Raw genomic sequence first — 23,327 nt, forward strand, 5'->3', positions numbered from 1 at the left:
GATTTTTGTCCATATCACTTTCAACTGGCTTGAACCTTTGTCATTCTTCCCCATTTTTCCCCAACAGGAGCAACATTTACTCAAGAGTCTTTTTATCCTTGAGGATTTACACCTAGCCTGGTTAGCTTCTTGCAATCATTTGCGGCATAGAAGGAGGCCATTTGGCCATCAAGTCCAAGCAGCTCCCCTCAGAGTACTCCAGTCAGACCTATGTTGTGTGTGATTCCTGCAGGTTTATTTCCCTCAAATGCCCAAATAATTTTCTTCCAGTGACCTTGTACAAAGTGAGTTCCACAAACCATTCAAAGGGCTGTTCTACACATTCCCTACATCTCTTGCCCGAAACTTTAAACCTGTGTCTCCTAGTACTTGTGCAATCAGGTAATGGCAAATTGTTTTGCTTGTCCACTTTTATCAAAACCTCAAAATATTGCAGAGTGTGGGTGGCACAGTGGTTAGCACTGCTGCCTCACAGTGCTAGAGACCTGGGTTCAATTCCCACCTCCAGCAACTGTCTGTGTGGAGTTTGCACATTCTCCCCGTGTCTGGATGGGTTGCCTCTGGGTGCTCTGGTTTCCTCCCACAGTCCAAAAAATGTGCAGGTTGGGTGAATTGGCTATGCCAAATTGCCTGTAGTGTTAGGTGTAGGGGAATGGATCTGGGTGGGTTGCTCTTTGGAGGGTCAGTGTGGACTTGTTGGGCAAAGGGCCTGTTTCCACATTGTAAGTAATCTAATCTTTGAGGGGCCCTAATCTCTCCCTATCTACCCTTTGGGGTGGCATGGTAGCTCAGTGGTTAGCACTGCTCCTCACAGCACCAGGGTCCCACGTTCGATTCCAGCCTCGGGCAACTGTCTGTGTGGAGTTTGCACATTCTCCCCGTGTCTGCGTGGGTTTCCTCCAGGTTCTCCGGCTTCCACCCACAGTCCAAAGATGTGCAGGTTAGTTTAACTGGCTATGCTAAATTGCCCATAGTGTTAAGTACATTAGTTAGAGGGAAATGGGTCTGGGTGGATTGCTCTTCAGAGGGTCGGTGTGGACTGGTTGGGCCGAAGGGCCTGTTTCCACACTGTAGGGAATCTAATCTAATCTAAAATCTATCAGTTTCTTTTGGTCCAAGGAGATCAAACCCAACTTCACTGATTTAACCTTTTAACTGGAAACCTTTCCACGCCTGGAACCATTCTAATGAAAACAGAAACTTTTGCAGAAACACAGCACATCTGGCACAATCTGTGGAAAGAAAGCAGAGTTAATGTTTCAAAACTTGTGACTCTTCTTCCGAACAATTAGTAGCTACCATAAATATACACACCATACATAAACATATATACTACCTTTTCCTAGTTACTACTAGTTCTGAAGAAGGGTCTCTGAACCAGAAATGCTAACACTGCATTCTCTCCACAGATGCTGTCAGACCCACTGACTTTCTCCAGCAATTTCTGTTTTGTTTCAATCTTCAGCATCTGCAGCTCTGTTTTACTTTACCATGTCTAACAAATCTCCTCTGCTCCATCACATAGATCTTCATATCTTTTCTAATGTGCAGTGACTAAAACTGGAAGCAGTGCTCCATTTACTGCCCAACAAGAGCTTTTTAGAAGTTTACGGTAATCTCATAGAATTCCTACAGTGAGGAAGCAGGCCATTCAACCCATCAGTGTTTCCACACCAATCCTCCAAAGAGCATTCCAAGCAGACCCATCCTATCCCTATAACCCTGCATTTTCCATGGCAAACCCACCTAGCCTGCACATCCCTAGACACTATGGGCAATTTAGTATGGCCAATCTACCTTACCTGTACATCTTTGGACTGAGAGAGGAAACCCATAGACACAGGGAGAACATGCTAACTCCACACAGTTGCCTGAGACTAGAAACAAAACTGGGTCTCTGTGTTGTGAGGCAGCATTGCTAACCACTGAGCCACCTCATAACATCCCTGCCTGTAGTTATAAACCCAACTTCCCATTTGCTTTGCTAATCACTAATTCAATATATCCTTCCTCCTTCAAATACTAAAATACACCCAGCCGGCATCCCTTTGTTTCATACAGTCTTTAGAATTGTGGCACTATGTTTACTCTCTATCTCCTCATTCTTTCCGCCAAAATACACCATCTTACATTTATCTGCATTAGGTTCTACCTTCCACTTGTCTGCCCATTCTGTTAGGGGAGAAAGTGAGGACTGCAGATGCTGGAGATCAGAGCTGAAAATGTGTTGCTGGAAAAGCGCAGCAGGTCAGGCAGCATCCAAGGAGCAGGAGATTCGATGTTTCGGGCATAAGCCCTTCTTCAGGAATGATGGGCTTATGCCCATTCCTGAAGAAGGTCTTATGCCCGAAATGTCAAATCTCCTGTTCCTTGGATGCTGCTTGCCCATTCTGTTAACCTACTACTTGTTCCAGGCAATTCATATCACCACACCATTTGCTAGTTCTCCAAATTTGACATCATCAGCAAATGTTAAAATTTTACTCTGCAGATTTGTATCACTCATCGCTAGCAAAAAACAATGGTCCAAGCACTTAATCTTTAAGGAGTGCTGCTGTCTATCATCGTCCAGTCTGAAAAACAACCACCCACAAAGATTCACTGCTTTCTAATCATGTGGGGTTTTTTTCCATTTGTTTACAGAATATGGGCATTGCTGGCTGTGCCTGTATTTGTTGTTCATCACTAACTACACTTCAGAAGGTGGTGGTGATGAGGTGCTTTCTGAAACTGCTGCAATCTTAAGAATTTAGGTGCACCCACAGTGCTGCTAAGAGGGAACGTCTAGGATTTTGACTCAGCAACTGTACAGAAATCGTGATATCGTCCCAATCCAGAGCTTTCAGTTGGTGGCATTCTCATGCCTCTGCTGCTCATGTCTTTCTAGGTGATAGAGACCACAGATTTGTCAAAGTTGCTGAGGTGCAACTTGCAGATTATATATACTGCTGCCACTGTGGTGAAAGGAGTGAGAACTGAACATAGTGGGATAGGGTGCCAAACAAGCAGACTGTTTTGTTCTGAAAGCTTCTTGATTGTTGTTGCACTGCACTCATCCAGGAAAATAGAGAGTATTCCATCACACTCCTGACTTGTGCCTTGTAGGTGCTGGAAAGGCTTTAGGCATGATGAGATAGTTTACTCACCAAAGAATTACCAGTCTCTCTAATAGGGACAGTGTTTTTAAGACTGATCCAGTTCAGTTCCTGGTCAATGGTAATCCTGATGACATTGAAGGTAGCAGAACTTAAATGATGGCAATGCCAACTAATGTCAAGAGGAGATGGCTAGACACACTCTTGTTTGAGTCCATCATTGCTTGGGACTTGCATCTGTGAATGTTACTTGCCATGGATCAGCCCAAACTGACAGCCCTTTTTGAAGCAGCCTTCTATATGGTAATTTGTCAAATGCTTTCTTAAAATTCATGTAGATAACATCCTCTTCAGTCCCTTCTTTGGATATTTCGTCAATAAATTAATTTAATCAAACATTAACAACCTTTAACAAATCAGTTCTAGCTCTCCTTAATGAACTCAAATCTCTCCAGATACCGGTTAGTTTTATTTTACTGAATATAGATTCCAACTCCTTGCCTATAACTGATGGAGGCAAACATGAAAGTGGAATGGAGGCCATAATCAGATCATCCACGGTTCTGACAAATGGCAGTGTAGTCTTGAGGGGCCAATTGACCTATTCCTTCTTCTAAACCTTGTGCTCCTATTTACATACTGCTGGATAATGTTAAGATTCCCTTTTATGTTGATTGCTATTTTGTTCGCAGACTTTGTCTTTGCCTTTGTTTCCTCTTCACTTATTGTATTTATCCTGACTCTCATATGCCATGCATCATACACTCCCCTTTTACGTTACAACATGACCTCCATCTCCTTAGTCATCCATGGAGTCCTGTTTTTGGTTCCCTGACCATTTGCCCTTGTGGAATATAGAGAGCCTATACTTGAAATATCTCATCATTACAGATCATCTATCTTTTCATTGGTTTTTCCTGTCACTCAATCTTTTACGCTCCATCCATCCCTTTGCGTCAAATCGAAATTCACTCTCATGTGGTTTAGAAGCTCTGCATTTGATTGTGCTGCTCTTCTCCATTGTATCATAAATTTTAGATTAGCAATGTTAGTTCTTACCCAAGGGTTTCCCCCACAGATGTTTAGTTTGCTTGGTCCACTTCATTTTCAAGAACAAGACCAAGCATTGCATCCTTTATAGATGGGATGAGAAACTCCTCATAAATACATTAGAAATTCTTCCCTCTCAATTCTTTCAATATTATTTCAATCAATATTTGGGTAACTAAAATCCTCTAATATAACCTATTTATTGTTCTTGCACATTTCTGATTTCCCAGCAAACTTGTTCCTCTATGCTTTGTCATTTGAAAGGTAGCATGCCCAAAATGGCAGAGAATATTACAGATAAGATTACCTGATGGCGTTTTTTTTCTCTCTTTCAACTATTCCCCATGTTTTATGGGACTGGTGGATCACCTTGGTGTCAACCATCATTTTGGAAGCTGCTGCTAATTCTCCTCATTTAACTGCAGCAATAAATGACAGCATGATAAGCCATGGAACATTAATGTTATTATTGTCTTGCCAAAAGGCATATTGGAAGGATTTACAGCCTGGCGCTCAACCCGTTCAGCCATGTTTCAAGTGCGCCTTCCATGAACATGGAGCAGAACCCAACGCACAGCTACCGACTCAGAGACAGGAAAGCTACCACCTGTATCACAGAGCCTCCTCAAATTATGATCTTCTTGATGATAGATGATGACAATGTTTTGAAGTTTGGCTTAGTATTTGATCCGCTTTTCTTCAGACTAATTTTTCAATGAATGATCAATGATAAACCTAAAATATTCATCACTAACTTCTACATAAACTTTATATACCATGTATGATTATATGTAGCTATATCAGAAACAATACAGGTGCAACAAGGATGCAATTTCCCCTACCATTCACTTCAAGTGAAGAATGCAATTCATTTAAAAATCAAAATCAGAAGGGTGGCAGTAACACAATTCAGATTCTGTATCAGAATTTATATACATTTATTATGGCTCCATACAATACAGCAAAGATTGTTCTTGTGTTTTTTAATGTACATTATCAGGCACTTGTCTATGAAACAATATACTTAGTTACAACCTACATTATTGAAAGAATATAAAGTGGTGGAACTTTCAAGTACTGCTACAGTCTGTTTTACTGGAGAAAACATTATTTACATGCCAGTTTCAGGTTGCTGTTGGTCTGCGGAACATCCGTCAAAAGAAGGGTAGGTTTTGTGCAAATTGGTAATTTTCATTAAAAAACTACTCCTGTTGCAACTTTTATTTATAAACAGAATGTAATAGATTAGTCACATTTAACTTGATAAGTTAATAAATGTAAGTACTTAATTTTCATTAATGATTCAAAATGTAATGTTTATTGAAACGTTTTTTTTTTAAAAAAGCTCAAGTGCAATTAATTTTCTATGTGGAAAAGCAATTGGTCCAAGACGCTTTCTTCCCTCTTCATAGGGATGCTCTGCTGACTCCTATCAGTCATTTAACATCAAGCAGTACATCACATCCATTAGCTGTACTGAAGAAAATAGCACTGGTTTATCAAAAGCAGTATGATTTTCATCACTAATTTCTACATAAACTTTACATACCATGTATGGTTACATATAGCTATATCAGAAACAATACATCTTCTTGTTAAATTTAAAATATCTGAATAACTATTTTATAATATACTTTTAACAGTACAAATCTAGAAAAAATTCAAAGTTAAGACTTTGTATGCATAGGTAAGATTTGCACATTTCATGGAGCAATCATTTACAATTAAGGTAGTTCTACTCAAAGCTTTCGGAGCTTCTATGTCAAGATGACCAATGAAATACAGTTGTGAAACTGTCTGAGAATCTAGCGTAACACTTTGTGGTACTTTAAACTTAGAGCATAACATTAAGCAGAATGAAAACGTATATAAGAAATCTGATTGTTAAATAATTGATCAAAAAAGTAACAAAAAAAAACTTACAACTTTACATTAGTCCCTGCGCAAAAATCCACATCAGGCAAAACTGATTATGTTTAGAAAACTCTTACGCTTTGAGTTTCATTGTATATTTACAAAAACTGCAAACACCATCACTTAATAGCACCCCCTAGGATGTAAAAATCTAACTCTGTACATACAAAACTTTACTTTAATCCAGTTAATATAAAAAATGTGAAGGTGCATGATGCCCCTTTTTTTCTGTGATTCTGTAAACTCACCATGGGGAAAAAAACCTCTCTACCTGCACTATTCGCTTTCTTTAAACATAATGCAAAAAAATCACAGTAACAATGTGAATGCAACATAGATCTCATAATTTTTCATTCCTAAACTATTTATTTATAAACATGTCAGTTTATGACCAAAGAAAACTCTACTATAACACTGAATGTCATCTGATCTAGCCATCAATTGTGCGCTGTAACAAATTTAATGAGTAGAACAAAGTATTTGCATCTTTCAGTTGTCTGCATTGCCAAAGAATGTGCAGCTCTCATGTTTTGATATTCTAATAGAATGTATTCCATCTTGAAAGCTTTTTCTATCATTTTGAGTGATGTCAGGACTGTGCATCAGAAGTCTGACCATTAATGGGTCTCCTGCACTATGAAAACCAAGCACTAAGGGGTGTACCAATGTGTACAACGACTCTCCCTCTCCATCAGCAATCGAACTATCTCCGCTCAAGGTATCTCTGCAGCAGCTCAACTGAGATTGAAAACTCAAATTCTTTGAGGAAGAAGGGAATATAATGGGCTTCCCAGTGTGACACACTTATGCACAAGTACTGTAGATGACACTGGTGTGTAAACAGAAGAGAGAGAGATGCATGTACAAGAAGGTAGAAAAAGAAAAAGGAAAGAACAAATGAACATGGGTGCATACAGCACATAGTGAAACCTTAACAGATTACACTTCAAATGTAGTTTATATAGATAAACACAGCACCCAATTTCTAGATAACAATGTCTCACAAACAGCAACTGAATGGACAGCCATATAACCTCGTTTTATTGCTGACAAAATACATTTTGCCAAAGCCTTTCATCACAACAATTCACAAGAAATAACATTTCCTATGGTTTAGGAGAGAATGTTGATTGGTTCACAAATAGACTTTGATTGGGAAAGGTGCCTCTACAAGAGTCAAATTGCCAGCTATTTTGCATTCTCTTCTCATACAGTATGAAATATTGTTTTCCCTTTACATGGTGATTTCTTGCAAATTGTCCTGAGTGTAAGCTGAAAGCTTTGACAATATATGTCTATTTTCAGCAATACTCATGTTCTATACTACCAAATGATTAAGCTTGTTTTGGAGGTGATAGGTAAAAGAGGAATGTTGGCCAGGAGAACTTGTTTTTCTTTGCATAATCCTTTGGGATTAGTAACAGCCACCTGAGCTTGCAGATGGGACTTCAACTTGTCACTTAAAATATGGCACCTTCGGTAATGCAACATTTCTCACTGCTAATTGAAATAACAGCATAAAGTATGTACGCATGCTTATCATTTGGGTTGAACTTACTACAGTTTGTTTTACAGGTGAGAGAGCTACCTGAACAAAGCTGATACCCTGGATACTAAATGGCCACAAGATTAGTGTCAAAGAAAAAATTAGCTCTGTCCTCACAACTGTCCTCCTCCTGAATGAGGAGCCCATAAAACGAGCATTCCAATTTGGACAGAATTTCTTACAGGCAGAGCTTCGGAGAAAATTTCATACACATGTCTGTCTGTGTGTGATCATTACAATCAAAAACATAGTTTATAGATGTCATTTCTCTCACACAATTGCACCAGGCATTTTACGGGTCTTATGGTTTAGCTGATGATGCTAAACGGGTTAAGTTGCCAGTTTCCAAACAGTAGAATGCACTGTCTGATGTAATTGGGGAATGTGCATACAAGAAATCACCAAGTGTGGTTATTTCCCAGGTTTCATGCAAACATTTAATGGTGAACTGAGCACATGAGAAGCCCTTTTCCTTGGTAAAATGGTCTTCTATAGAGGAACATCTAGTATCTAAAAAATAGTGCCATTATCTATCTTCAAAGCTTGAGTTACAAAATACCTGTGGATAAGCTGGCTGGAACATTCTATCAGGATGATTTACATACTCTAAAAGAACAAAGCTGAATAGTAAGAGGCTCAAGGCTGGTTACATCTCAAGAAAATCTCACACTGCTACTGAACTTTTATATTTCATAAATCTTGGGACAAAGTAGGGCATCAAACTATCATTTTAAAAAATCTTCCAAGAAGAGTCTAGATTTTCTTCAGCCAGCAATCAAATCACTGCACTGGGGCAAAATCAGATTTTTGAAAGAAAAGTGTTTCAATTAATCGACTTAGAAATAAATCAGAATAGGTCAGGTGCGGGAGACACAGACAGAAACACCTTATCAGGATTTTCTCCTACAGCCAGTAAAACATCTGCACGTGGTTGAAAATTTGGTTGCACAGTTCATCAAGGTTAACTTCCTCAACGACAAGATAATTCTCAACATCAAGATTGATTGTGTTATTGTAACACTGATGTTTGCACTTAAAATGAAAACTGTAGAATTATGTGGCGATCTAGTATATCAGTGTCAAATAACTAATTTTTTTAAAAGAACATGACAGAAGGCATTTCCTTTATAATAAAAGGTGATCAAGTGGAATCCTCACACTGTCAGAATTTTGCCTTCATCTTACGCTTGGGAGAGGATGTCAAAGAAATGGCAAATCTTCTCCTCAATGGGCTACCCTATAACTAAAACATTCTTCCAGGCATGCTGATCAACGTACAGAGATTTGAAACTACAGTGAGTGCTACAAATGCTAAGAGATAAAAATTAATTTAAATAAATTAAAAAGTCAGTCTTCAGGTACAAAAGAGCATGTAACTTTCTTTCTGTTCTTTTAAAATTGAATGTTAAAAATCAAATCACAACCAGTTTTCAGCTTTGCAAAGTCACAAGCACCAAGGATAGAGCATTAGACTCCTCCGAAAGAGTCCTGTAATTTATATAGAAGGGCTGTGACAAATAGACCTATGGCGACAATCTGTTGTTTTCAAAGTTTATGTGGACGCAGTGATTGCCAAACCAACAAGACAGCACAACTATCTACAAACTAAATGGCAACATATCGGAAATATAAAAACTCACTGCAAAAACACAAAAATAAACATTTTACATTAAAGCTTACTTACATTAGAAGATAATAATTACTGTATTTGAATATCAAATTCTCGAAAAGGTCACTTCAGCCTGACATACACAATTAGAAACCATCAGAATTTGAAATCAGTCACTCATTTTATTCCCTGCCTGATATTACATTCCATCGAGTTCATGAAGGGTATGAAGTCACCCTAAATGCAATTTAGCTTCCCACTGGGAGAGTTTATTAAAATATCTCCTTTGCATTCCAAAGTCATACTTAAAATTGACAAAATGAATGGTATTATATCTTTTAAGAGTTAATTTATTTTAATATTCCCATTAATTGCATAAGGAAAAAGCTGAGGATATAATTGTTGCACGCTGGATCATGCTTCATTGTTGGGAATATTTTAAAATGGGCCTATCATCTATAGTGATTCACTGAAATCGACATCCCAGGCATATGCTCAGAAAATTAAGCTACTGGCATTACAAGCCCAGTTGGTATTAAAAGAGAATGTCAGCAGTACCAACATATTAGATATGTAAGTAGTCTATCCTAAGGCTTAACTGCAGTAACATTTATACAATAATTTGCTACCACAAACTGGTAAGTATTGAAGCTGAGTCCAACATTAACTGCAGGTCAACTCTTCTTTTGAAGGGTGAAGGACCTTTACCATCATTTAACGGTGGTGATTTCAAATAAGCTAGCAAGTGCATTATTTGCATTGAAATTGTGACAATACAGTATTGGACTCAGGAGCAGAGTTTGTTACAGTCATAGTCAACAACCAGAACAGGCCTATGTAATGCTCATAATTAAAAAGAAAATTGCTAATTAAGCACACAATACACATGTTTGAAATGACATTCTGTAGTGTGTTTGGCACTTTGTAACCAAACAGTTCCAAATTCCAGAGGCCTTATCAAGAGCAGCACAAAACCTGCAAACATTGGGCAAACATCCTGTGCAGGAAAATGCTCCATGCTGCCAAGTATGATGAAAGGGAAAAGGGAGCATTTATCAAGAGAATTCAGTAAGGGTGAAGGACATCTTTGGACTGCTTTTCCCAATTCCTGATGTCAATCCAGTCTGGGTGCTTTCAGAGAAATCTAGTTTAATGAGAAACAGAAAAAGAGTCAAACATAAATAGGAAGAAATCTACTGAACTATTGCAAACTAAGCTAAGTGAAACTAGTACTTCTAGTCATTCCAAAATCAGGTATAGTTTTTAATTTTTAAATCACAAATCAGGGTGCAGTTTAAAAATAAAATCAGAATGGAGACAAACTTATTTGCTGGGAGAGAGCAGTCAAACTAAACCCTTGCTCGAAAGAAATTCAAAAGTGATCTTTTACAGAACACGCATTTGGCCTGAATCAACTAGCTGAGGTTTAATTGCCCTGTTTCAATCATGACCCATTACAGGCTTCAGCTGTTAAGGCCTAAACTCTGAATTCCTTTCCTAAAGCTCTTTTGACTCTCTTTTCTCTTTGCGTTTAAAGAAACTCCTCAAAACCTACCCCATGTCAAAGTTTTTGGTCATCGCACTGATATCTCTTCATATAATATTTCCTGTGAAGCACTTTGGGATGTTTATCATATTAAAGGTACCACATAAATGCAAATTATCACTATCCAACAAAAATCAATTCAACATAAATTAATAGCACTGCTCATTTATGGTCAGGATAGCCTCATTACAGTGAACTACAATAATCAGAGATTGAGCCCAGGATGAATTTAATCAAAAAGATTTAATCAACTGTTATAAATTATTTGAGCTTTGTTCTGGCAGTTTAAATCATCTGAAATTCTCAATTAGGTTACAACCTTATAAAATACTCTCTCAGTTGCGTACATTTAAAAAACTACAGCCAAACACAATACAATTTCTCTCGCAATATTTGTACTTATTCTTCAAATGCTCAATGTGCTCCAACATTCAAAAAATGAAGTATTTCCAAGTCATATTTACAGTTAATTTGACATATTAGTTCATAATTTATTTTAGAATAATTAGCATGTACAGACAATATTGTGTATTATTTGTGACATGCAGTTGAACACTTCAATACTCAGTTATCTTGAAATGTATTTCCAAACACCTACTCAATAAACTTTTGGTTTCTAATACGTACCAGTCACTTAATTTAGTCAAAAGATGGTAATACCATGTTCCATGGTCTGAAGAAAAAGTTGATAAACACAGAATAAAGGGCGAGTTTTGAGAAGATTTATAGCTCAAGGTTCTGGGTGTAGGTTTCCTCGCTGAGCTGGGAGGTTCATTTACAGCCATTTTGTCACCATACTAGGTAACATCTTCAGTGAGTCTCTGAATGAAGCATTGGTGGTGTAGTCTGCTTTAAATGTTTGCGTTTCCTAGGGTTGGCAATGTCATTTGATGTGGTAATGTCATTTCCAATGGTGATGCCATTTCATGTTCTTTTTCTCAGAGTGCTAATCCATTTACCACCCCCTGAGAAAAAGGAACCAGAAATGACACCACCATAGAAAATGATGTCACCACAGGAAATGACACCACCAACCCTAGGAAACTCAAACATAGAAAGCAGACTACATCACCAGTGCTTCATTTGGAGGCTCACTGAAGCTGTTGCCTAGCATGGTGACAAAACGTCTGAAAAACAAACCTTCCAGCTCAGTGAGCAAACCTACATCCAGAATAAAGGGAAATCTTCAATATACAAGTATACAGCAGAAGTTGGGTATGAACTCATGACCCAATCCCCTGTGCTTGCTCGGTCTAAAGGACAAAATGAACAGCAGTTTTCTTCCCTACATCTAGCTGGGTGTGTTGTGGTGATATTACATATAAGTAAGGAAAAAAATAAAAGATCAGACTTGCACTTATACTGATGTTCTCTTGCTCAAGATGTTCCAACACACTTCATAGGCTACTAGGGTAGTGCAATGGCTGTGTGGTTGGCACTGCTGCCTCACAGGGACCAGGGTTCACTTCCAATCTGTGTGGAGTTTGTACATTCTCCCAGTGTCTGGGTGAGTTTCCTCTTTATGCTCTGGTTTCTTCAGACAGTCCAAAGGTGTGCAGGTTAGGTGGACTGGCCATACATGAACTGCCCATAGTGTCCAGGGATATGCAGGCTAGATGAATTGCCATGGGAAATGCAGGGATTGGGTTGGGGCAAGAGCTTCAGTGAGAAGCTCTTCGGAGGGTCAGTGTGGACACGATGGGTGGAATGGCCTGCTTCCACACTGTAGAGATTCTATGAAATTACTTTTGCAGCTGATTAATGCAGCCAATTTACACACAAGAAGGTCGTTCAAAAATAAGTCAATCATTAACTAAAACACTTTTTGTTCAAGTAGGACTCTTTAATCTCCTAACTGTGTTGAATTTTTCACACCCAATTAAAATCATGGTCCAATTGCCTTTTCAAGTCTCAATTAAGAGACAGCATTTCTGACAATGCAGCCTAAGTATAAACTTACTGTCCAATTGTGCAGTGGAACACGTTGAAATAAGCTGATGCCAACACAGAACATGGGAAAGTTTGCAAAGTCCATTAAAAGCTTCAGAGAATAATACATCTGACAAAAAAATACAAGACATAAAAATGTATTTTGCAATGAGTGCAGTGTTGGGGGGCAAAGGTGGAAGACACAAACTGAATTCCAGTCTGGATTATAATGGTTATGTTCAGTGATTTTCTTTTCCCCAGTATGAAATGGATATAAAATCTCATCTTAGGGGATTTTTCAAGTATATTTTACTTTCTATCTCTGAAATTCTTTTTCTTCACTCTTGCATGGAGCAAGGCATTAATTGATACCTTAAGATTGAAACAACACCCACTCAATTAGCAAAGATTCTCAGTTTGCACTACTGATATGAGACAGCTTGCACTACATGCATTACAAAGCTACCTTTAAAATAGGGCAGAATTACAAATTTGGAAACTGCAATAATCAGTTCTTTACAAAATACAGTGTGGAGTTTAACAAGATGGAAACCAGGCAGATGGAGAGTTGAATTGATCAGGTGACTTCTCTGCCAACGTACTAACTAAACTCCGCTACCTCAGATCTCAATCTACTCCTTCAACCTGGCCACAATCTAATGGAGATTATCCTTAAATATGCAGCTTGGGAACTGAGCACACGTAGAGTCATGGTTACCTCCAGCACAGAAAAAAGGTCCTCTGGCCCAGCAAGTATGTGCCGATCAAAAACAATACTTAACTATTCTAAACTCAACTTCCATGAATTAACCCACAGTCTTTTATGACTTGGCTTTACTAGTGTACATCTGTTCTGAGGGTTTTTGCCTCTCCCACCTTCACAGACAATGAGGTCCACATTCCCACCACCCTCTGAGTGAAAATATTTTTCCTTACATCCTGTTTAAACATTCCATGCCTTACCTTAAATCTATGCCCCCATCCTCAGTCACGGATCCCTCAACAAAGGAAATGTTTCTTTCTGTCTATTCTGTCGACGTTCATTATAATTTCATATATCTCCATCAGGTCCCTGACCACCCCACCTCAAATCTCCTCTGTTCCAAGGAAAACAGTCCCAGTCTATCCAATGTTTCTTCATGAGTAAAACTCTCCAGCGCAGGCAATATCCTGGTAAATCTCCTCTGCATTCTCTCCTGTGCAAAAACATCCCTCCTTTAATGTGGACTTCAGAACTGCACATAATGCTCTAGCTGTGCCCTAACTGACTTTTTATACAATTCCAGCATAAAACTTGCTGCTCAAACTCTAGCCCTTGCCTAATAAAAGCAAGTATCCCATATGCCTTCTTCACTATTTTATCTGTCTTAAAGGGACCGGTGGACATGCACACTGAAATTCCAAGTGCTATTTTAAATTTAATTTAGTAGGAAACACACCAGGGCTCTTTCAACAAGTGAACTCTGTTCAAGACAGGATTTGAAACATAAACAGTTTAGTTTTTTTTTAAATTTTCCATTGTAAAGCCAAGAGCTTTATAATGCTTCTCTGAGCCACACAAGCAAAGTTTCAGTTTCCCCTTGCCTTTGTCCTGGTGAGCAGATATTGGGTCTCCCAATTTCTAGACTACGATTTGCTTCCTTCAAACTGCGACTGGAAGGACAAAATTCCATTGAAATCAGCAGGTTCCTAACCTTCAACTTACTTCTTTCTCCAAAAAGGAATTTTCTTTCACCAAATTCTGCTTCTGCACAATATTATGCCTTTTCTGTGGTCTCACGGTAATGCATTAAAGGGATATATAGTATACAGTATGCTTACTAAGAGTTCCATTTTTTTAAAAAAATCATTGAACTGACAGTAACATTTTATAAATTTAATCTCGTTAATACTAGTAATAACAAAATAGAAAACTCAGTTTGGTGTGAGATGCAATACCCACCTGTGTACAATTTAGCCAGATACCCAGCTATGTTTGGATGCCTTTGCACTGTTGGAATAGCAGTCAAAGTTAAAATCTAGAGTATCGCCATCCATAAGATCATTACGAATAATGGACTCAACATCACAGTCAAGCCTTTCAATGAACATATCATTCAAATCACTAGGCAGCATCTCCTGACTCATAGAAGCAAGATTCATTCTTCCGTATCCACCATTACTGTTAATAGAGCAGGGATCCATTGCATTTAGTTGGAAATGCATAGGCACTTGTAGCTGACTTTTTGGTGTGGACAAATGTCGGATACTTGAAGGATGAGTCATGATGCTCACTGTATGAGGTAAAGCACGACCATTCATTGAAACGGAATGCTGACTGTGTGCTGGGTGGTGCTGCACACTAGGGTTCATCATCTTGGTGTGAACTGCCTGATTAGCATATGTTGTGGAGATCATCATATTTTGACTGGCCAGCCGACTACTAGCTTGTGATACCACAGTATCTACTTGTGGTAGCATGTCACTATGAGGTGGTGAGTCAGAAGTAAGTAACTCCTTAAGAAGTCCTGTTGGGCAGTTGTATTGAGTAATTGCCCCAAAGCTCTGTTTTTTATCTTGAAAATTCGGCAAAGGAATTTGCTGTAGGGAGTTCATACTGCTTTGAACATAGCATTTTCTGTAATCTGGAGTCTGTGAACCAATGGGTGTGTTCTGAGATGGAAAGGAATAGCCTGAGCTTTGTTGCATTAGTGACACTGAAGAAGGCTGGGTAGATGCTGCCATTGCTGAATTTGGGGACAAAAGATTTAGGTTGTCTAAAAGATCCTCCATTACATTTTCAGTCATTGAATTGTTCATGGAACTAGTCATCTCACTTAGACTTGGTAGCGGTGATGCCATTTTACTGGAGGTAGCAGTATAGACTAGGGGAGACATTTGATGAACCTCACCATCCACAATATCTTCCTGTTCTGGCATTATAGGTGAAAGCCTTCCACTTAATGTGCTGGCATTTGAGCCAGTTCTCTTTCTGAAAGTGGTCCAGGCATCAAAATCATCGTTACTGTGAGAACTAGGACTTCCAGGCCATTTTGAGAACTGCGTTCCAGGACTATCAGCACTGCCATCGTGGCCAGCCTGAAGTGCTGCCTTTTTCTTAGCTGCTCTCCCTCTGCTTTTAGCAAACTTGCTGTTGTTATCCATGGACACTGCTCTTCTTCTTGGAGATTTTCCACTCTTCCCCCCTTCTGGATTCAGCATCCACCAAGAACTCTTGCCAGTTCCTTCATTCTGAACTCTTACAAACTTGCTGTGCAGTGACAAATTGTGACGGATTGAATTCTACAAAACAAAAATACAAAATCATGGAGTCAGAAACACTTCTTCATTGCACCCTCTTAATTGTTTGTTACATGACCACACAATTTTCTTTGCTTTTCAATTCCTTCCTTAGCAGCCCTATTTTGGTGGTGATGTTTGGAGAAGGATCGGGGGTTAAGTCAGAGAATATTCCAAGTTAATCATTAATGCGTTGGGGTACTGCAATGTATAGTTTTGCATTCACTCAGCTTTAACAGTTAGTCACCCAGGAGAAAAAGTGAGGACTGCAGATGCTGGAGATCAGAATCGAAGAGTGTCGTGCTGGAAAAGCACAAGTCAGGCAGTATCCGAGGGGCATGAGTGTCGACATTTCGAGCATCAACTCTCCACTCCTGATGAAAAGCTGATGTTCGAAATATCGATTCCCCTGTTCCTTGAATGTTGCCTGACCGGCTGTACTTTCCCAGCAGCACACGTTTTGACAGTTAGTCACCCAAACATATACGACTAGAAGCATAACTTCCAGTCTGGTGTGCCAAAATGCACTACATAGCTGGAATGTCAGTCATAATGTGGATCAGTGATTCAAAGACAAAAGATATCAGTTATGCCTGAAAGAAAAATGCACTTTCCTACAAAGCAGTTCCCCATGCATTTTGCTAATCAATGGAACAGTTCAATATTAGCTTGTTCTATCCCAATTAAAAGTGCAGAATCAATTGCATTATTTCCATGATTTAAAAAATTCTAATAATGGGATGAAATGAAGCTGGAACCAGTGACATTCATTATGGCAGAAATATTCCCCACAAACAAAGCAAGCTGCACAGTAATCAGACACTGATAACATGCTTTGCTGCCATAACAAATTACCTAAAAGTAACTCAGGATGAAACTTTGTTTAATTAGATTAGATTCCTTACTGCATGGAAACAGGCCCTTCAGCCCAAAATGTCTACACCAATCCACCGAAGAGTAACCCACCCAGGCACTTTCCTTCTGACTAATGCACCTAACACTATGAGCAGTTGAGCATGGCCAATTCACCTGACCTGCACATCTTTGGACTGTGGGAGGAAACTGGAGCACCCGGAGGAAACCCACACAGACAGTTGCCCAAGGCTAGAATCGAACCTGGCATCCTGGCGCTGTGAGGCAGCAGTGCTAACCACTGAGCCATATCTATGAAGTGCTTTCAGACCCTCAGTGTTAAAGACACTATACAAATTCAAATTTTGTTAACTTAGTAGTTTCAAATGAGGTATAATTAATTAAATGGAATCAGTACAATGGTATAGCAAATGTTGAAACTTATGTTACATACAAAATTAATGTATGAACTTCAATGGACAGTGGAAGATCAGAGCTCGTGTCTTGTCAGTTTTTTTAAATTTCTCATCCATAGAACAGCAATACATGGCATGTTAAAAAAAGGTTTAAAGCACAAATATCATCTCCCAAGTGCATGAACTAAGCAAAACTTGTTCATTAAAAATCTGTATTCAAATCTGGTTAAACGCCCAAAATCTAGACACCAAATAAATGGTGTCTAGATGTTATAAACAGATGTTATAACTGCTGCACAATGCAGAATTTCATCCATTTCCACCGAAAGAAAACAAAGAAAGACTTGCTTTTTTTTTTAAGTGCTTTGCACAACCACCAGTCTATCCATATGGTCACTCTGGCTTGGCTGCAAAATAACATCTGAATTTCCATCTTACTTTATTTGGTTAGTGTAATCAGAAACACTGCCTCTCAAGTTTAACAATTAGCCAAAGATATTGGTGTCTGCTAAGCATTATTGATCACAGCTAATGTATACCATCATTTTATGGAACTTTATTGCAACAAGTTCCAATTTTAAAGATAAGCGTAGATAGACTACTGAAAACTGTTGACTATACAGAAGATAAAAGACTGGTTTTACATTTCTAAGAACTTCTTACACAGCTGAGTTCTAAGATTTCCGTTTGTCTTGTTGGATGCAAAAACATTAGCAGCAGAACCAATAGCATTAAAGAAATCAGTTATGGAATGAGATTCACTGCAGTCACAATAACATTGTTTTATCTACACAACAGCGAGTTGATGGTGTATATAAGCCTCCTTTTAGTTTTTAACAAAAACAATTAGTGACACCTTCATAGTGATCCCGGCCCAATCTGCAATGGTTAGATCAATGGGCGAGTTATAATTCATTCTTCCAGCTAAGAGAGCTGTCTCCTGGTGCTGCCAAACAATAACGTATTATTTTTCCGAACAGGAAAAGTTCTACAGGGTTGCTACATAAATTCCTGTTTTTTCAAGCGCAGACTGTATGTGAAGCTATAACTTACCCAACTGAGGAAAAAATGATTCGAGGCAATGTTATAAAAAATATGTCCTGTTGTTAATTATGTTGTGTCTGCTGACAACTCCAGACGCAAATACAAACTCATGAATGTCTAGCTTCTCCAAGGGATCTTGACAAGAGAGATAGTCTGAAAGTTTTTCTGCATTTTTATCACTTTCCATGCTGCATTCTACCTCAGAAACATAGCCTGCTGTGAACTTCCATATGGAATAGTTGGGACTTGAAAAGTAATCTAATTATAGATGTTCCCATTTGCCTAGCTTATACACAACTACTATGGGATAACATGTGGCTCTTCATGCTTTGACAATGTAGTATCAATTAATGTTAAATGTTCCTTGCTAGATGTTAAAATATGAATTATAATCTTACCTGGGCAATGATGAAAGTACAGCAAATGACAGCAAAAATAAACTATATGCAGGTATAGTCTACTTCTTATTTATACAAAAGCAGCATTGTTCATGATCATGAAATAAGTGGGCTTGAAGAATGGCGAATAAAATACATTGATGCTGACTGCTAGCCTTGTTTCAGGGCCAAATTCTTTGTATATTTTCATTTGATTCGGTTATTGAGATAATGCACACTACCTACAGACAAAATTCAAGTCTGTACTGGATGTTTTCAAGGATGGCATGCAAAATTTGGGTTCCACAGTGAATTTCATTCATGAAGGATTTTAAATGACTTAAGATCTATTCAGAATAGCAAGGAAATATTTGTTGCTGAAACAAATTACCATTGAACTTAAATTTCAAGAAATAGCAACATCCTATTTCTGCACAACATTAACATTTTTCTGATTTATATTATACCAAAATATTTAAACAAGTCCAAAGAAATAAATCTTAATGCAGTGCAAAAACATCAGTTCATTGTCAAATATATTCTTTAAGTGATGCTGTTGAATGGACTACATAAACCCTAATTATTCTGGTAGGTGAACAAGACATCATCACAAAATGGGAAAATCTAGATGCCCTAGTCAACAGACAGAAACACAGTGCTCAGTTTTTCTAAAATTGCTAACATGTGCGGGACTCACTAATTTAACAAATTAAACGTGTGGCAGTGAAAATCAAGGTTTTGACTCAAAAGGGAGTCAAAAGCATCCATTATTGTGTAACAATAAGATTTTCAAATTGAAACATCAATTTTGTTTCTCTCTCAACAGATGATATCTGATGTGGTGAGTATTTTCAGCATTTTCTGCCTTTATTTAGTAATTCCATTTTGTTCCCAAATTTATAGGAATTAGCCGGATATTCAGCGTGCCCCAAAAGTTAACCCCATCTCCTACATCATGAGATAGAAAGTAACTTCAGATAGTGGTACAAGACACATGGTTTAGGCTTGGGCACCTGTATAGTACAGTGTCTGATTTTCTGTTCCATTGATTACAATGAAACTGAATAACAGGCTCAAAGTATAATAGGCAACTGAGCCAATATTGTTCTGTTGTGTCACTAACTGACGAATTTCTAACCCGATCTCTCTCTTCGATTGAGAACAATGAAACAAAAGATAAAAGGATGGTACTATCATCCAAAATTAAACTTGACAGTGCGTTTTAGCAATCTCAGGATGGACAAAATTATGACAATGCAATTAAACACTCGTAAGTCTTTGCTACATTTGTGGTGAAGAGGGGACCTATAGACTGTTTAGCCTGACCTCGGTTATTGGTAAGATTTTAGAGTCGAGAGTGTGGTGCTGGAAAAGCACAGCAGATCAGAGAACATCGGAGGAGGAGAATTGACATTTTGGGCATAAGCCCTTCATCGGGAAGATTTTCGAGTTCATTATTAAGGATGAGGTTGCAGAGTACTTGGAAGTCCACTGAGTTAGCATAGCTTTGTCAAGGGGTGGTGATGCCTGAAAAAATCTGTTAGAATTATTTGAGGAAATAACAAATAAGTTAGACAATGAGGAACCAGTGGATATTATATACTTGGATTTCCAGAGGGTCTTTGACAAGATGCCACAGATAGGAGGCTACAAAATAAGTTAAGAGTCCATTGTGTTTGTGGCAAGGTAATGACATGTTTAGAGATTGGCTGACAGGCAGAAGACAGAGAAGAGAGATAAATGGATCTTTTCCAGGATGGCATCCAGTGACTAGTGGAGTTCCGCAGGGGTCTGTGTTGACACAATTATCCACATGACTGCGTGGAGTTTGCACGTTCTCCCCGTGTCTGCGTGGGTTTCCTCCGGGTGCTCCGGTTTCTTCCCACAGTCCAAAGATGTGCGGGTCAGGTGAATTGGCCATGCTAAATTGCCCGTAGTGTTAGGTAAAGGGGTAAATATAGGGGGTCTGGGTGGGTTGCGCTTCGGCGGGTCGGTGTGGACTTGTTGGGCTGAAGGGCCTGTTTCCACACTGTAAGTAATCTAATCTAATTATATATTAACAATCTTGACAAAAGAACCAAGGACATTATTGCTAAGTTTACAATTGACACAAAGATGGTGTAGGGATGGTACAGTTGAGGAAGAGGGGAGGCTGCAGAAAGACTTGGACAGGATAGGAGACTGGGCAAAGAATCGGCAGATGGAATATAATGTGGAAAAGTGTGAGGTTATGCACTTTGGGTAGGAAGAATAGAAGCATAGACTATTTTCTAAATGGGAATGGCTTCAGAAATCAGAAGCACAAAAGGGACTTGGAAGTCCTAGTTCAGGATTCTCTTAACGTTAACATGCAAGTTCAGTTAGCACTTAGGAAGGCAAATGCAATGTTAGCATTAATTTCAAGAGGCTAGAATACAAGAGCAGAGATGTTCTGCTGAAGCTTTATAAGGCCGTGGTCAGGCCACATTGGAATGTTGAGAGTACTTTTTAGGTCTGTGTCTAAGGGAGAACATGCTGGCCTTGGAGTTTTGCAAGAATGATCCCAGGGATCAAGAGCTTGTCGTATGAGGAGAGGTTGAGGACTCTGGGTCTGTACCCGATGGACTTGGAAGGATAAGGGAGGGAGGGGAATAAGGACTCAAATTTTTCTTAAGAGTACTGAGAGGTCTGGATATAGTGGGCATGGAGAGGATGTTTCCATTAGTAGAAGAGACTAGAATCCAAGGGCACAGAATCAAAGAGAAGGGGTGAGATGAGGAGGTATTTCTTCAGCCAGAGGGTGGCTTAGCTGTGGAACTCATTGCTGCAGATGGCTGTGGAGACCAAGTTATTAAGTGCATTTAAGAAAGCAATAGATTTGTGATTGGTAAGGGTATCAAGGGTTAGAGAGAGAATGCAGGAGAGTGAGCTTGAGAAACATATCAGCGAAGATCGAATGGCAGAGCAGACTTGATAGGCTGAAATGGTTTAATTCTACTCAATATCTTATGGCAACAGTTTTTTTTAAAGTCAGCAATAAAAGAGTTATAGTAACCAAATTGCTCTCAGCAACAATCACTTTGAATAAAGGTTTTAATAAATAATATTAAATAGTCAGGAAGTAAAGGACTTGAGTACTGCTGATATCAAAGACATTTCGTGGAAATGTTTCATCATCAGGACAATTTGCAAGAAATACCATTGTAAAAAAGAAAAAAAACTTTGCGGAGGTGATGGCCAAGTGGTATTATCGCTGGACTGTTGGGGTTCCAATCCTACCATGGAAGATGCTGGAATTTGAATTCAATGAAAATCTGGAATTAAGAGTCTAATGATAACCATGAAACTACTGTTTGTTGTTGGGAAATCCCATCTGGTTCACTAATGTCCTTTGTGGAAGGAAACGGATATTCTCACCTGCTCTAGCCAACAAACAACTCTAGACCTAAGCAAATGTGGTGCACTCTTGACTGTCCTCTGGGACAGGCAATAAATGCTGGCCTGACCTAGCCAGTGATGCCCTCATCCTGTGAATGAATTTTTCAAAAAAAAACTTATAATGTAAAAAGAGTGTCAATTTGTTGGCAAGAGAACTCTGATACTATTTACCTCAAATTTGTTTTAGTTTGCGGAGTTTTCACATCAAATATATTATTGTCAGATCATCTCCTCAAAATCATAAATTTAGTGTCAATTTATACGGTGAAGCAAAAATCCAAATAGTAATTACAAGAAGTTATTGACTAATTGATTGGGGTCAACTGTGAATATGTTTGGCAGGATGACAAGTTTAGACAAATTTGAATGTATGCATTTTGCAAATATTTTTTTTTTGGATGTTCAAAACATTAAAAACTAAACAAGATGACTAAGAGCAGAGAAGTTACTTAACCTTACTCCAGCAGCCAAACTTGTAATAAGATAATGCTAAAACATGAGGACAATGCAACAGTATGCATTCATTAGGATTACAGAAATATTAATTCACCACAGCTAATACATTGACTCATTCAGGGACTGTTTTTGACAACTCACTATATTCTTTTATATACCAATAACAAAGGAATATATTGCGATGCTATAAAATGAGTCCATCCCATCAGCACATCAACAACCCAAGGAGTAGCCGATCGGTTTAACATTCTAACGAAAACATGAACTGTTTCCTTCTCCATCAATGTTGTCAGACCTTCTGAGTGCTAATAACATATCAGGGATCTGCAGGATTCCATTTTTGGTTTAATGTGGAATGTTTTCCATAAGATAATAAAATAATGATATACTAGTAATTTGGAGGAATGTGTGACCCACCCTAACATGTTAGCCAGAAATCACTGGAAAAATAATGGTAACTCAGCGCTTGCCATTTGATGTGTACTGTTAAAAAAAAGCATTTGTGGCAAAGAAGAAACACGCGATGAGTTCCAATTCAGTGCAAAGAGTTGGCAAGTGTACTGCTGTACCATTATATTCACCAAAATTAGTAACACCACCATCTTGGCATGAGCCATTCCATTGCAAAAAGTGACAGAAATGGGGTGTGGAATGGAGATGAGTAGGGACTGAGAATTCCTGATGAAGAGCTTCTGCTCGAAATGTTGACTCTCCTGCTCCTCAGATGCTGGCTGACCGGCTGTACTTTTCACTTTTTGACTCTCAGATTTTGGGGCTGAAATGGTTCAGAGTTCAAG

General features: G+C 38.6%; 1 protein-coding gene across 1 annotated transcript in view; it reads right to left on the minus strand.

Annotated features, from left to right (window-relative positions):
• Window positions 1–5,094: 5,094 nt before the first annotated feature.
• The window catches only part of foxo1a (forkhead box O1 a), an 87,125-nt gene continuing 68,892 nt past the window's right edge, over window positions 5,095–23,327 (minus strand). The window contains exons 2-3 of the mRNA XM_060826176.1: window positions 14,632–15,971; window positions 5,095–10,358 (exon numbers count right to left, since the gene is read on the minus strand). Of these exons, the coding sequence (XP_060682159.1) occupies window positions 14,643–15,971 (1,329 nt within the window). The 3' untranslated portion in view covers window positions 5,095–10,358; window positions 14,632–14,642. The remainder of the gene's footprint in view (window positions 10,359–14,631; window positions 15,972–23,327) is intronic.

This window comes from Hemiscyllium ocellatum, chromosome 6 (genome assembly GCF_020745735.1).
Source record: "Hemiscyllium ocellatum isolate sHemOce1 chromosome 6, sHemOce1.pat.X.cur, whole genome shotgun sequence".
In the NCBI taxonomy this organism is placed as follows: Eukaryota; Metazoa; Chordata; class Chondrichthyes; order Orectolobiformes; family Hemiscylliidae; genus Hemiscyllium; species Hemiscyllium ocellatum.